A 13963-nucleotide genomic window follows, 5' to 3' on the forward strand; every position below is an offset into this window, starting at 1 on the left:
ATTTGAAAAACCGACTTACTTGGTTTGGTTTCTTTTTAGGGAAAACCGATCCAAACCGAACCACGAACACCCCTAAACACATGCACGGAGCATATCCTCTAATATCTGAATAGTGCGCTCGGACTGTCCGTCCATCTGAGGATGAAATATTGTGCTCAACTCAACCTGCATGCCCAACTCACATTGTACTGCCCTCCAGAAATGTGAGGTAAACTGCGTACCTCGATTGGAAATAATAGACACGGGCACATCGTGAAGATGAATGATCTCGTGGATATAAATCTCTGCCAACCGCTCTAAAGAAAAGGAAACTGCCGTAGGAATGAAATGCGATTCCTTGGTCAATGTATCCACAATAGCCCAAACTGCATCGAACTTCCTTTAAGTCTGTGGGAGTCCAACAACGAAATCCATAGCGATATGCTCCCAGTTCCACTCAGGAATCTCTATCTTCTTAAGCAAACCATCAGGTATCTGATGCTCGTACTTTACTTGCTGACAATTTAGACACCGAACCAAATATTCCACTATATCTCTCTTCATTCTGCTACACCAATAATGCTCATCTTGGCGGCGCCCGAATGAATAGAATACCGGGAACTGTGGGCCTCATCTAGAATCAACTCACGAAGTCCATCCACATTAGGCACACAAACACGAACCTGCATCCTCAAAACTCAATCATCTCCAACCGTAACCTGCTTGGAATCTACGTGTCGCACTGTGTCCCTAAAGACAAGCAAATGAGAGTCATCATACTGCCGTTTCCTGATTCGCTCAAATAATGAAGACCGAGTGACCGTACAAGCTAGAACACGACTAGGCTCAGAAACATCTAGCCTCACAAACTGATTGGCCAAAGCCTGAACATCTAAGGCAAGTGGTCTCTCACCGACTGGAATGTACGCAAGGCTGCCCATACTAGCTGACTTCCTACTCAAAGCATCGGCCACCACATTGGCCTTCCCGGGATGATACAAGATGGTGATATCATAGTCTTTCAATAGCTCTAACCACCTCTTCTGCTTCAAATTGAGCTCTTTTTGCTTGAACAAATACTGCAAACTCCGATGATCCGTGAACACCTCACACGACACGCCATAAAGATAGTGCCTCAAAATGTTCAGCGCATGAAAAATGGCTGCCAACTCTAAGTCGTGAACATGGTAATTCTTCTCGTGAACCTTTAGCTACCGTGAAGCATATGCAATAACCTTGCTACCCTGCATCAATACCACACCACGTCTAATACGAGATGCATCATAATATACTGTATAAGGCCCTGATCTTGTGGGAAACACCAACACTAGCGTCGTAGTCAAAGCAGTCTTGAGCTTCTGAAAGCTCGCCTCACACTCGTTCGACCATCTGAACGGGGCACCCTTCTGGTTCAACCTGGTCAACATGGCTTCTATAGATGAGAACCCCTCCACAAAGCGACGGTAATAACCCGCCAATCCCAAGAAACTCCAGATCTCTATAGCTAATGGGAGTCTAGGCCATTGCTTGACTGCCTCAATCTTCTTAGGATCCACCTGAATACCCTCTGCAGATACAACATGACCCAAGAAAGCAATCAAACTCAACCAAAACTCGCATTTTGAAAACTTAGCATATAATTGGCTGTCTCTCAAAGTCTGAATAATGATCCGAAGATGTTGCTCATGCTCCTCTCGACTGTGGGAGTAGATCAAGATATCATCAATAAAGACAATCACAAACGAATCCAGATAGGGATTGAACACCCGGTTCATCAAATCCATGAATGTTGCTGGGCATTTATCAGCCCAAATGACATCACTAGAAACTCATAATGCCCATACCGAGTTCGAAAAGCTGTCTTAGGGACATCAGATGCCCTAATCCTCAATTGATGGTAGCCAGACCTCAAATCAATCTTCGAAAACACTTTGGCACCCCGAAGTTGATCAAATAAGTCGTCAATCCTAGGCAATGGATTATTGTTCTTGATGGTGACTTTGTTCAACTGCCGATATTCTATGCATATCCTCATCGATCCATCCTTCTTCTTCACAAACAACACAGGCGGACCCCAAGGCGAGACATTAGGTCTAATGAAGACCTTATCAAGCAAGTCTTGTAGTTGCTCCTTCAATTCTTTCAACTCTAGCGGGGCCATGCGGTATGGTGGAATAGAAATAGGCTGAGTGCCCGGAGCCAAATCAATACAAAAGTCAATATCTCTGTCGGGTGGCATCCCCGACAGATCTGCAGGAAACACCTCAGGAAACTCACGAACAATAGGCATAGCACCCATAGAAGGAACCTCCGCACTAGAATCACAGACATAAGCCAAATAAGCTAGACACCCCTTCGCGATCATGTGTCGAGCCTTCATATAAGAGACAATCATGCTGGTAGAATAGCCAGGGGTCCCCCTCCACTCTAATCGAGGACCCCGGCAAGGCTAAGGTCACTGTCTTAGCGTGACAATACAATATAGTGTGATAAGGTGACAGCCAATCCATGCCCAATATGACATCAAAATCAACCATATCGAGAAGCAGAAGATCTACACTAGTCTCAAGACCTCCAATTGTAACCACACACGGACGATAGACACGATCTACAATAATAGAATCTCCCACATGGGTGGGCACATATACAAAAGCACTCAAAGAATCACGAGGCACAACAAAATATAAAGCAAAATATGATGACACATAAGAATATGTAGAACCCGGATCAAATAGAACTGAGGCATCTATACTACAAACTGAAATCGTACCTGTGATAATAGCGTCAGATGACTCAGCCCCCAGCCTAGCTGGAAAAGCATAACATCAGGGCTGGGCCCCACCACTCTAAACCATATCTCTAGGACGGCCTCCTGCTGGCTGGCCTCCACCTCTAGCGGCCTGAACTCCACCTCTAGCACCCTCACCTCTACCTCTGGCTCTTTGACCCTTACATATGGCTGACTGAGGGCGGTGATTCAATCGGTGCCGTAATCATGGCACGAGAACTCTGTTGTGGTGTGCCTCCCAACAATCTTGGACAAGTCCTCATGATATGCCTATAACTACCATACTCAAAACATCCATCCTGGTACTGTGGCTGCTGAAATTGAGACTGACCCAAACGGGCTGGCTGACCACGGTAATAACTATGAATAGGAGGTGCACTGATAGGAGTTGGCGGTGCACTATAGGCTGGCTGCCCAGAATGAGGCACATAATAACCACGCCCCCCTGAAGCACTAGGGTGGCGATGAACCCCTCTGGGACCTGAGCTGATTCGACAAGCACAGTCTGGGCTAAAACCTCCACATCAAACTCTACCTTAGGCTCCACCACTGGTACTGCTACTCCAGCTCGGGGTTGAGCTCTGCCCCTGCCTCGGCCTTTGGAATGACCTCGGCCTCGACCCTTGCCCCTCATAGGAGCTGCTGCTGGGGGGCTCGGGCTGCTGCTCAGCTAAAGATATATAACGCGTTCTTGCCATTTGCGAGAGAACGGAATATAAGAGTTCAATCAGAAACGATAGAATAAAAACCGCACGACATAGAAGAATAGAAGTGAAACTGTTCCTAACTCCACAGTCTATGGAAGATAAGTACATATGTCTTCATACCGATCCTCCAGGTTTTACTAAGTTTGCTCGTGACTAGTGAGGCCTATGTAACCTAGTGCTCTGATACCAACTTGTCAAGACCCGAATTTTCCACCATCGGGAACGTAATAGCGCCTAACATTACACTTGCTAGGCAAGCTAACATTAGAACAATCTACTCCTTTAAACAATTTAGATTAGATATTAAAGAAGAACTTAGATAACTGAATAAATTTAAAGTAACAATGGGGAAGTTGAACTAGCCAAATATCTATTACAATTTCCTTGAACCTGGTGTCACGAGTGCACGAACTACTAGAGTAATACATATAAGGGTCTAAAGTAAATAACAAGTTGTTCGAATGAAAGTTCACAGCTAAATAATTAGAGGACGGGGACTCCAGGAGTTGCGGGCGCTGAACAGCGTACCTCAAGTCTCCGCGAATATCCGATCCGAGCTCTTTAGTAGCCGCTGCGGGATCGTCTCCAAAATCTGCAAAGTGTACAGAGTGTAGTATCAGTACAACCGACCCCATGTACTAGTAAGTGCCAAGCCTAACCTCGACGAAGTAGTGGCGAGGCTAAGGCGGGTCACCTACACTAAAACCTGACGTAGTCTAATATAATTATAGAATAATTGAAATACAATGCAGAATTAAACAGCCAACAGGAATAATAACCACAACCTCGAAGATAAACTAGTGTCGTCTAAAGTTTACCAATCTCTACCAGCTCAAATAAAAATACCAAAAAATAACGCAGCTCAAGGAATAAAAACATATAGGTTGTTGCGGCGCGCAACCTGATCCCACCAGACATCACATAACCCTCCCTTATTTCACCAACACAATATCAATAACAACAAATAATATATATATATATATATATATATATATATATATATATATATATATATATACACACACACATATATATATATATATATGTGTGTGTGTGTGTGTGTTGCGGCATGCAACTCGATCCCAGCATATATCAATATCACTATCATAATTCACCCTTATTTTGCCATATTAATCCACCCTTATTCCACCTGTTGCGGCGTGCAACCCGATCACACCATATACGCATATTCACCCTTATTCCACCATATCAATCCTCCCTTATTACACCTGATGCGGCGTGCATCCCGATTCCACCATATCAATACCAAACAATCAATGTACACAGTCAAATCAACAGGCTAAATCACAAGGCGTTGGCGATAAATAAATACCAAACTGAACCAAGTAAAAGGAACCAATATAGAGTCTACACAGATAATACTACATAACGAGACCAAACAAGCAATTTACAGTTAAAAGGTACAAACAAGTCCAACTAAGCAAATAGTGGGGATTGGGGGAACTATGAAGAGAGCTAACATGGTTAACAAAAGGGAACAATGATTAATACGTAGCAATTAAGCGTGGAAAGCATATATAGCATGTAACAATTAAGATAGGAGGGAAAACTATTAGGGAAAAGCGATAAATCAGGGAAAATAGATAATTCGGCGGCGTATAAGCACTCATCACGTTGCATATACACCGATCACATGGAATTCACATAACACAAAGTCCGAGGTTTCCTAGTTCCCTCAAGTCAAGGTTACACACAACACTTACCTCGCTCCAAAGGCCACTCAAAGCTCAATCACAGCTTTGCCTTTCAAACATGCCTCCAAACCAACAATATCTAGAAAATTACCAACAAAATGTTTCAAAATAAACCTTAGGAATCACCCACAATCGATAAGAATTCAATTTAGGCCATTATTAAAAAATTCAACAAAAGTCAACACCTGGCCTGCTTGGTCCACAACTAAAATTCGGACCAAAACCCCGATTACCCATTTACCCACGAGCCCAGACATACAACTGGTTTTAGAATCCAACCTCAATTTGAGGTCTAAATCCCCAAATTTCGAAATCCCTAGTTTCTACCCAGAAATCCTCAATTCCACAATGAAAACCCTAGATTCTAGGTTGAAATCTTGTAAAATGGAATGAAAGATTGAAAGAAACTAGTTAAGAATCACTTACCTATGATTTGGGGAAGAAATGGTCTTTGGAAAATCACATAAAGGGTAACTTGGTTTGAAAATTTGGAGAAATGTGCAAAAATCCCGTCTAAGTTAGGTTTTACACAGCTGCATATGTCGCATTTGCGACCTGAGCTTCGCAATTGCGAAGCTCGCAAATGCGAAGGGACCACCGCAAATGCGATGTCCTTCACACCTTGGCTGCCTACGCAAATGCGAACCTGGATCTTCGCAATTGCGACTTAGTGATCGCATATGCGATCACTACCCTTCCTAGACTCCCATCGCAAATACGAACACTATTTGCCCAGCTTCTCTTTGCATTTGCGATGAGAAGCTCATAAATGCGAACCCCTCAAAGGTCGCAATTGTGATGCCTGATCTCGCAAGTGCGAGATCAAAGGCCTACAACAATATCAGACACACCAACAATCTTTTCCAAGATCAAATCACTTCGTAGCCTATCCGAAACTCACCCGAGTCCTCGGGGCTCCAAACCAAACAAGCACACAAGTCTTAAAATATCATACGAACTTGCTCGCGCGATCAAATTGCCAAAATAACACCTAGAACTACGAATTTAGTACCAAATCAAATAAAATTCTCAAGAACACTTTGAAATTTTTATTTTCTCGTCCGGAGGTCCGACACGTATTCATAACTCAAGTTAGGGACCTCCGATTCTGATTCCAGGCATACGCCCAGATCCCATATTTTTATTCGAACCCACCAGGACTGTCAAAATACGAGTCCGGGTCCGTTTACCAAAAATGTTGACCAAAGTCAACCGAAATGAATTTTTTAATCAAAACTCCCTTTTTATATCAATTTTCAACACAAAAGCTTTCCGAAAACACGCCCGTACCGTGCATGCAAATCGAGGAGGGATAAAATGAGGTTTTAAAGGCCTTGGAACACAGAATTTGGTTTTAAATCTTAAGATCACCTATCGGGTCATCACAACGGCGGGTTCAGTTTTGGAGTTAGGAACGAGGGTGGTACCTCGTTATTGGAATTCGCCAAAGCATTTGATTTGGTAGTTGTTAATTTAGGCTTTTAGAAAAGAGAAGATCACTTGGTCACGTTCTGGAGTACGGTGGCCAGGTCTTAGATGATTACCTTCCCTGCAGGAAGAGTGATAGAGTCTTATGCTCTGACTACAAGGTTATACCAAGTGAGTGGCTCTCAACCTAGCATAGGCTTTTGGTACTGGAGTTGGAAATTAGGAGAGAAAGGAAGAGGAGAGCAATATACAGGCAACCGGAGATCAAGGCGGGAACCTTGACTAAGGACAAAGCTCAGGTATTAGGGGAAAAGTTTTCGGCTTTGGGGGCCTAGAGGAGTAGCGGGGATGCTAGTTATATGTGGACCATGATTGCGGGCTGCATTCAGGAAGCTTCTAGAGAGGTGGTAGGGTCACAAAAGGCTATCTGGGGGGTCACAAAGGGGATTGGTGGTAGAATGGAGAGGTTCAAGGAAACGTGAAAGCCAAGAAAGCAGCGTATGTGAAACTAATAAAGTGCGCCGATGAGGAGAAGAGAAGGATGAATATGGAGTTTTATAAGAAGGCTAAGAAAGAGGCGAAGTTAGCGGTCACGTCTGCTAGGACTACAACATTTGAATGCTTTTATGAGGAGCTGAGGGGTAGAGGCGGTGATAAGAAATTGTTCCGGTTAGCCAAGACTAGAGAGAGAAAGGCTCGAGACCTTGACCAAGTGAGGTGCATCAAAGACGAGGAAGGTAAGGTCTTGGTAGATGAGGTGTGTATTAGACGCAGGTGGCAGACATACTAAACTCTTCAACGAGGATGGGGATAGGATCAATGAGCTTGGGATGTTAGAGGACTCGGAAAGCCAGCGTGATTTCTGGTGTTGTAGACGTATTAAGGTTGAGGAGGTTATGTGGAAGATGAGTAGGGGTAGGGCGACAGGACCTGACGAGATTCCGGTAGATTTTTGGCAGAACGTGGGCCGAGCGGGCTTGGAGTGGCTTATTGATTTGTTTAATGCTATTTTTAGGACGAAAAGGATGCCCAAAGAGTGGAGGTGGAGTTTGATATTCCCGTTGTAAAAGAACAAGGGTGATATGCATAATTTCAATAACTATAGGGGTATCAAGCTGCTAAGTCACACCAAGAAAGTTTGGGAAAGGGTGATTGAGAGTAGGGTGAGAAGTAGTGTGTCTATTTTGGAGAGCCAATTCAATTTTATGCCAAGGCGGTCGACTACAGAAGTCATTCATCTAGTAAGGAGGTTGATGGAACAGTATAGGGAGAGGAAGAAAGACTTGCATATGGTGTTTATTAACTTAGAAAAAGCCTACGATAAAGTCCCTAGGGAGATTTTATGGAGATGTTTGGAGATTAGCATTGTTCTGGTAGCGTACATCAGGGTGATTAAGGACATGTACAATGGAGCTAGGACTCGGACAAGGACTTTGGGAGGCGACTCGTACTATTTCTCTATGAAGATAGGGTTGCATCAAGGATCAGCTCTTAGCCCATTTTTATTTTCTCTGGCGATAGATGTGTTGGCGCGGCACATTCAAGGAGAGGTGCCATGGTGTATGTCATTTGCAGATAATATAGTGTTGATTGATGAGACGCGTTATGGGGTTAATGTCAGGCTAGAGGTGTGGAGACAGAACCTGGAGTCTAAAGGTTTCAAGTTGAGCAGGAAGAAGACTGAGTACTTGGAGTATAAGTTTAGTGTTGGGGCCCAGGAAGCAGAAGTGAACGTGAAGCTGGATACACAAGTCATCCCCAAGAGAGATAGCTTCAAAATCTTGGGTCTATGATTCAGGGTAGCAGGGAGATCGACAAGGATGTTGCACACTGTATTGGAGCGGGATGGATGAAATGGAGGCTTGCTTCTGGTGTTTTGTGTGACAAGAATGTGTCACCTAGACTTAAGGGTAAGTTCTATAAAGCGGTAGTTAGACCGGCCATGTTGTATGGAGCTTAGTGTTGGCCAGTCAATAAATCTCATGTTCAGAAATTGAAAGTAGTGAAAATGAGGATGTTTAGATGGATGCGTGGACATACCAGGAGAGATAAGAGTAGGAACGAGCAAATTAGGGACAAGGTGGGTGTGACTTCTATAAAGGATAAGTTGGGGGAATCGAGGCTGAGATGGTTTGGGCATGTGAAGAGAAGAGACCCTGATGCCCCGGTTAGGAGGTGTGAGAGGTTGACCATGGTGGGATAGATGAGGGGTAAAGGGAAGTCTAAGAAGCATTGGGTGAGGTGATTAGGTAGGACATGACGCTTCTTCAGCTTACCGAATACATGAACCTCGATATGAGGGTGTGGAGGTAGATGATTAGGATTGTGGGTTGACAGACAGTCTAGAGTTTCGTCTAGGCATCCTAGTAGTATTAGTACCAGTCTTGTATTTTGCTATGCCTAGCCCCTTGCTATTTCGCATTGTGTCATTATTTCCAGCAAGACTGCATATATTTTTATAGTGTCATAGTCTTAGATATCTGTTGTTGCACGTATCTCCATTTGCGTCCATGTTCTAATTACCTAGTTGTTGCTACTGTCTGTTTATTGCTTCATTTTCATTTCCTTTGAGCCGAGGGTTTTTTGGAAACAACCTCTCTACCTTCATTAGGTAGGGGTAAGGTCTGCGTACACTTTACCCTCCCCAGACCCCACTTGTGGGATTTCACTGGGCTTGTTGTTTTTGTTGTTAATTTAGTTAATAGTTTATAGCAAGTCCTCGTGGGTTCGACACTCTATCTTATCACTTTATTACTTGACGACCACGTATACTTGCGTTTGCGTTTTGTCGCAACATTGTGCCTCAATCCCAATTTAATTAGGTAGATATTTAATAGGCGTTTGAACATGAAATTGTAATTTTTGAAATAAGTAGTATTTGGAATTAAGTTGAAAATTTTTATTTGGAATTTGAAATTATATTTAGACGTTCATTTCACTTGGAAAATGTTTTGATAAGAATGGACATTAGGTCTAACTCAACCCCAAAAGCTAGCTTGTGAGGTGAGGATTGCCCAAGCCATATAAGGAGACCAAGGACCTCAACTCCCACCGATGTGGGACAACTCAACATGTTGAGATTATTGGTTATTTTCATTCTTTTACACTTGTATTAGCATTAAGTAGTTAGTTAATTCTTGAGCAGATGTACATCTACTATAAATAAGACATTACCTCTGTATTTTTCCTTTTTTTTAATGAGTTGAAATAATGAAGAAAAGTAGCTCCTTCTTTCTAGAAGGTTCATTCATGTAACTGCTCCTCTCTCTCTTCGACAGTACAACATCATCCGCCATTAGAGCTCGAGTTGAGCCCATCCTTTCTTTCTTCAGTTGTTTCCAAGTTTTTACATGGTATCAGAGCGGGATGACGATCTGAAGTCTCATCTCGTCTCAATTTCTCATTCCTCTGCTTACAAATTTAGAAATTCACTCGTCTTTGGGAATTAGGGTTTCTGTGTGGAAATCGATCAGTTAGTCAGTCATTCCTAGTAATTCATCTTCATCGATAACCACTTCATCCGAGTCAATTCGAATCATGGCCGGAGAAAACGATGCTCCAGTGACCCCAGCGACGAACAAAACCCTAGATTCAACAAGTCCATTATACATGCATCCATCGGAAAGCGCTGGATCTATGCTAGTTCCGATAGCCTTTGACGGAACTGGTTATAGATCATGGAGAAGAGGAATCCTCAGGGCACTCTCCGTGAAAAACAAATTAGGGTTTATTACTGGAAAATGTAAGAAGCCAGACTCTGACTCGGCAGATCTAGATCAATGGGAGCGATGCGACGATATGGTAACTTCATGGATCTTAAACTCACTGTCTAAGGATCTAGCGGACAACTTACAATACGTCAATGATGCTAAGGAGCTTTGGCAAGAACTAGAGGACAGGTATGATCAAACCAATGGGGCCAAGTTGTATCAGCTACAAAAAGAGATTAATGATCTGAGCCAAGGAAGTCTGGATATCACTGGATACTATACGAAAATGAAGAAACTTTGGGAAGAACTTAATACTCTGAATGTTCATGCCAAATGTGCTTGCAAATGCACCTGTGGAGCAAGAGAAAATATACACAAAGCTGAACAGGATAGAGGATTAATTCAGTTCCTGATGGGGTTAAATGAAGTGTATATTGTCGTGAGAGGCAATATTCTGATGATGAACCCTCTCCCAACAATAGCCCAAGCTTTCTCTACTCTCATTCAAGAGGAGAAGTAGAGGGAAGTCAAGCCAAATAATAATTTCTCAATGGACTCTGCAACTTTAAATGTGAGTGGATAAGGAAATGGCAATTTCAGAACTAACTACAATCAACAGGGAAATAACAACACATACAGTGGATATAAGTCAAACCAATTTAACAGCAAACCCAGACCATTTTGTGACTACTGCAAGAGGCCAGGGCACACTAAGGACAAGTGCTACAAACTTCATGGATTCCCACAGAATTCCAGGTTCAATAAGGGAAGAAGAATCGCTGGAAATGTATTTGGACCATCAAATGAAGCTGACACAGTAAAGGATGATGGCAATGGCCCTCAAGAACAAGAACAAAATCGACACATGCATAGCTTGACTAAAGAACAATATGGTCAACTACTCACCATTCTGGAAAGCTTTCAAGGAGGAGCAGAAAAGTCCACAAACAATTGCATCAATGGAGGAGCTGTGAACTTTGCAGGTACTTCAGCATGCTCTACTCATTTTGACTCTAATAATCATTTGTGTGATAGTTCTAGTTCAAATGCTGACACTTGGATCCTTGATTCCGGAGCCACAAATCACATGACACATAACAAATCAATCCTGACCAATGTTAAAACCTTAGTATATCCATACTTAGTCACCCTGCCAAATGGCTATAAGGTTAAGGTGACACTGATTGGTGATGTAATCCTAAGTCCAAAATTCAGTCTCAAAAAGGTCCTTTTTGTTCCCAATTTTAAGTTCAATCTGATATCAGTCCATTCATTGACAGTTCAACTTGATTGTATTGTAGTATTCACCAAGTACATCTGTATTCTTCTACAGGGTCCTTCACTGAAGAGGCCACTGGAGATTGGTAAAGCCAAGACTGGTCTATATCTACACAGTTCAAGCAACTACAACACTGGTTCAACCCTCTCTAATTCTTCTAGTACATCTTTTCCATGTTTTTCCAATAATGAGAGTAATATAGACTTTGCAGTTAGGACATCTAGTTCAATTCCTTCTATTCAGTTAGTTAGTACTAGTAAAGTAGTTCCTACTGTTCCTGTTACTTCCACCATGGTTACCCCATCTTGTAGTAGTAATACAAATGGTTCAACTGTAAGTAGTTCAAGAAATAAAAGTGAGTCACCTTTATCTGGTAATTCATCTACTACAGAATCTTTACTTGATCTTTTGTGGCATAACAGATTAGGACATGTACCTTTTGTCAAAATGAAAGATATTTCCTCTATACCTGTTGCCTTTGCACCCAAACAACCTTTTCTTTGCCCTATTTGTCCAATGGCAAGACAAGCCAGGCTGTCTTTCCCAGAAAGAACAACAATAACCAATAAACCCTTTGAACTACTACACATTGACTTGTGGGGCCCATACCATGTTCCAACACATAACAAATACAAATATTTCATTACCTTTGTGGATGATTACAGCAGGTCCACATGGACCCACTTGTTAAGTTGTAAGAGCAATGCTCTGCACACCATTAAGGCCTTCTTTACCAAGGTAGAGCAACAATTCAGTACCAGTATCAAAACTATAAGAACAGACATTGGCCTTGAGTTCACTAACAAGAGACCACTTCATTCTTACAATCCAAGGGCATTATACATCAAAGAGCATGTCCATACACACCACAACAAAATGGTGTGGTGGAAAGGAAACACAAATATTTGTTAGAAACAGCTAGGGCCCTACTCTATCAGTCTAAGTTACCCATGCAGTATTGGGGAGAATGTATTCTGACCTCTACCTACCTGATAAACAGACTGCCCTCTTCATCACTCAAATAAAAGTGTCCTTTTGAACTTCTGTACCAGAAAAAGCCAAGTTATTCTCATCTCAGAAGCTTTGGCTGTTTATGCTTCCCTACCACTCTCAAAACACACAAAGATAAGTTTGAACCAAGAGCTACTCCACATGTTTTTGTGGGATATCCTTTTGGGACAAAAGGCTACAAGGTACTAAATCTGGCCACTAAGAAGATAAGTGTTTCCAGAGATGTAGTGTTCCATGAGAGTGTATTCCCATTTGCTATGTTCATTGAGTCAGACAAGATCTTTCCTTTATTTCCCCAAATGAAATCATGCTTGTCAGAGGAGTTGTTTTCTCCCAGTAACATAAGTAGTATTCCACATCCTGTAAATGACAATGCTCACCATGAAGTGTCACCTGAGAACCTGCCCTGACATGAGCCTTCCTCATCCACATCCAATCCTTATAATGACAACTCCAGACATTCTCACTCACCCCTAGGAAGCCAAACATCAAGAAATTTTCCAATTGTTGACTCTCCAGATAATACTCCTTCTGATACACCTCACAGCCCTGCTGTTACAATCCAGAATCAAGGGATTTCAATCCCAAATCAGAACAGACCCTCTAAAACCTTGAAAGTACCTACCTATCTTAAAGATTATGAGTGTGCACTTCCCAGACTTCATCAAACTCATCAAAACCAATCAACTTCTCCAAATGATAGTCAAAGCACACAGTCTTTTTCCTTCAATACATCTGCTCCCAAACCTCTTGTTAGTTCACCTAATGAAATACATTCCAGTTGTCAGCAATTGATAGGAACTAGTCCACATGAATGTGAACCTAGCTCATATGAGGAAGCTGCTGTAAAACCTGCCTGGCAAGCAGCAATGACTCAAGAATTCCAAGCATTGTATGCAAATAAAACCTGGGATCTAGTTCCTCTTCCAACTGGAAAGAGGGCAATTGGGTGTAAATGGGTATATAAGATCAAACATAAGGCAGATGGGAGTGTGGAGAGATTCAAAGCTAGATTAGTAGTTAAGGGATATACACAACAAGCTGGGATAGACTACACAGAAACTTTCTCACATGTAGTAAAAATGACAACTGTTAGGACTTTAATAGCAACAACAGTCAAAAAGGGGTGAATTAGATGTAAATAATGCCTTTCTTCATGGGGATCTCCATGAAGAAGTGTATATAGAGATACCACCAGGTCTAGTAGTGGATACACCAGGCTTACTGTGCAAATTGACCAAGTCCTTGTATGGGCTTAAACAAGCAAGTAGACAATGGTATGAGAAACTAACTGAAGCTTTGTGTTCAAGGGGATACACTCATTCAATGCTTGATTATTCTTTATT

At 42.3% G+C, this 13963-nt stretch overlaps 1 protein-coding gene across 1 annotated transcript; it reads left to right on the forward strand.

Annotated features, from left to right (window-relative positions):
- The first annotated feature begins 10154 nt into the window (after nucleotides 1-10154).
- LOC109205914 lies at nucleotides 10155-13747 on the forward strand. Its single transcript, XM_019368679.1, has 4 exons — nucleotides 10155-10843; nucleotides 10928-12344; nucleotides 12659-12953; nucleotides 13137-13747. The coding sequence occupies exons 1-4, from the start codon at nucleotides 10155-10157 to the stop codon at nucleotides 13745-13747; spliced, it is 3012 nt and encodes a 1003-aa protein (XP_019224224.1).
- Nucleotides 13748-13963: the final 216 nt, after the last annotated feature.

This window comes from Nicotiana attenuata, unplaced genomic scaffold (assembly GCF_001879085.1).
Source record: "Nicotiana attenuata strain UT unplaced genomic scaffold, NIATTr2, whole genome shotgun sequence".
Taxonomy (NCBI): domain Eukaryota; kingdom Viridiplantae; phylum Streptophyta; class Magnoliopsida; order Solanales; family Solanaceae; genus Nicotiana; species Nicotiana attenuata.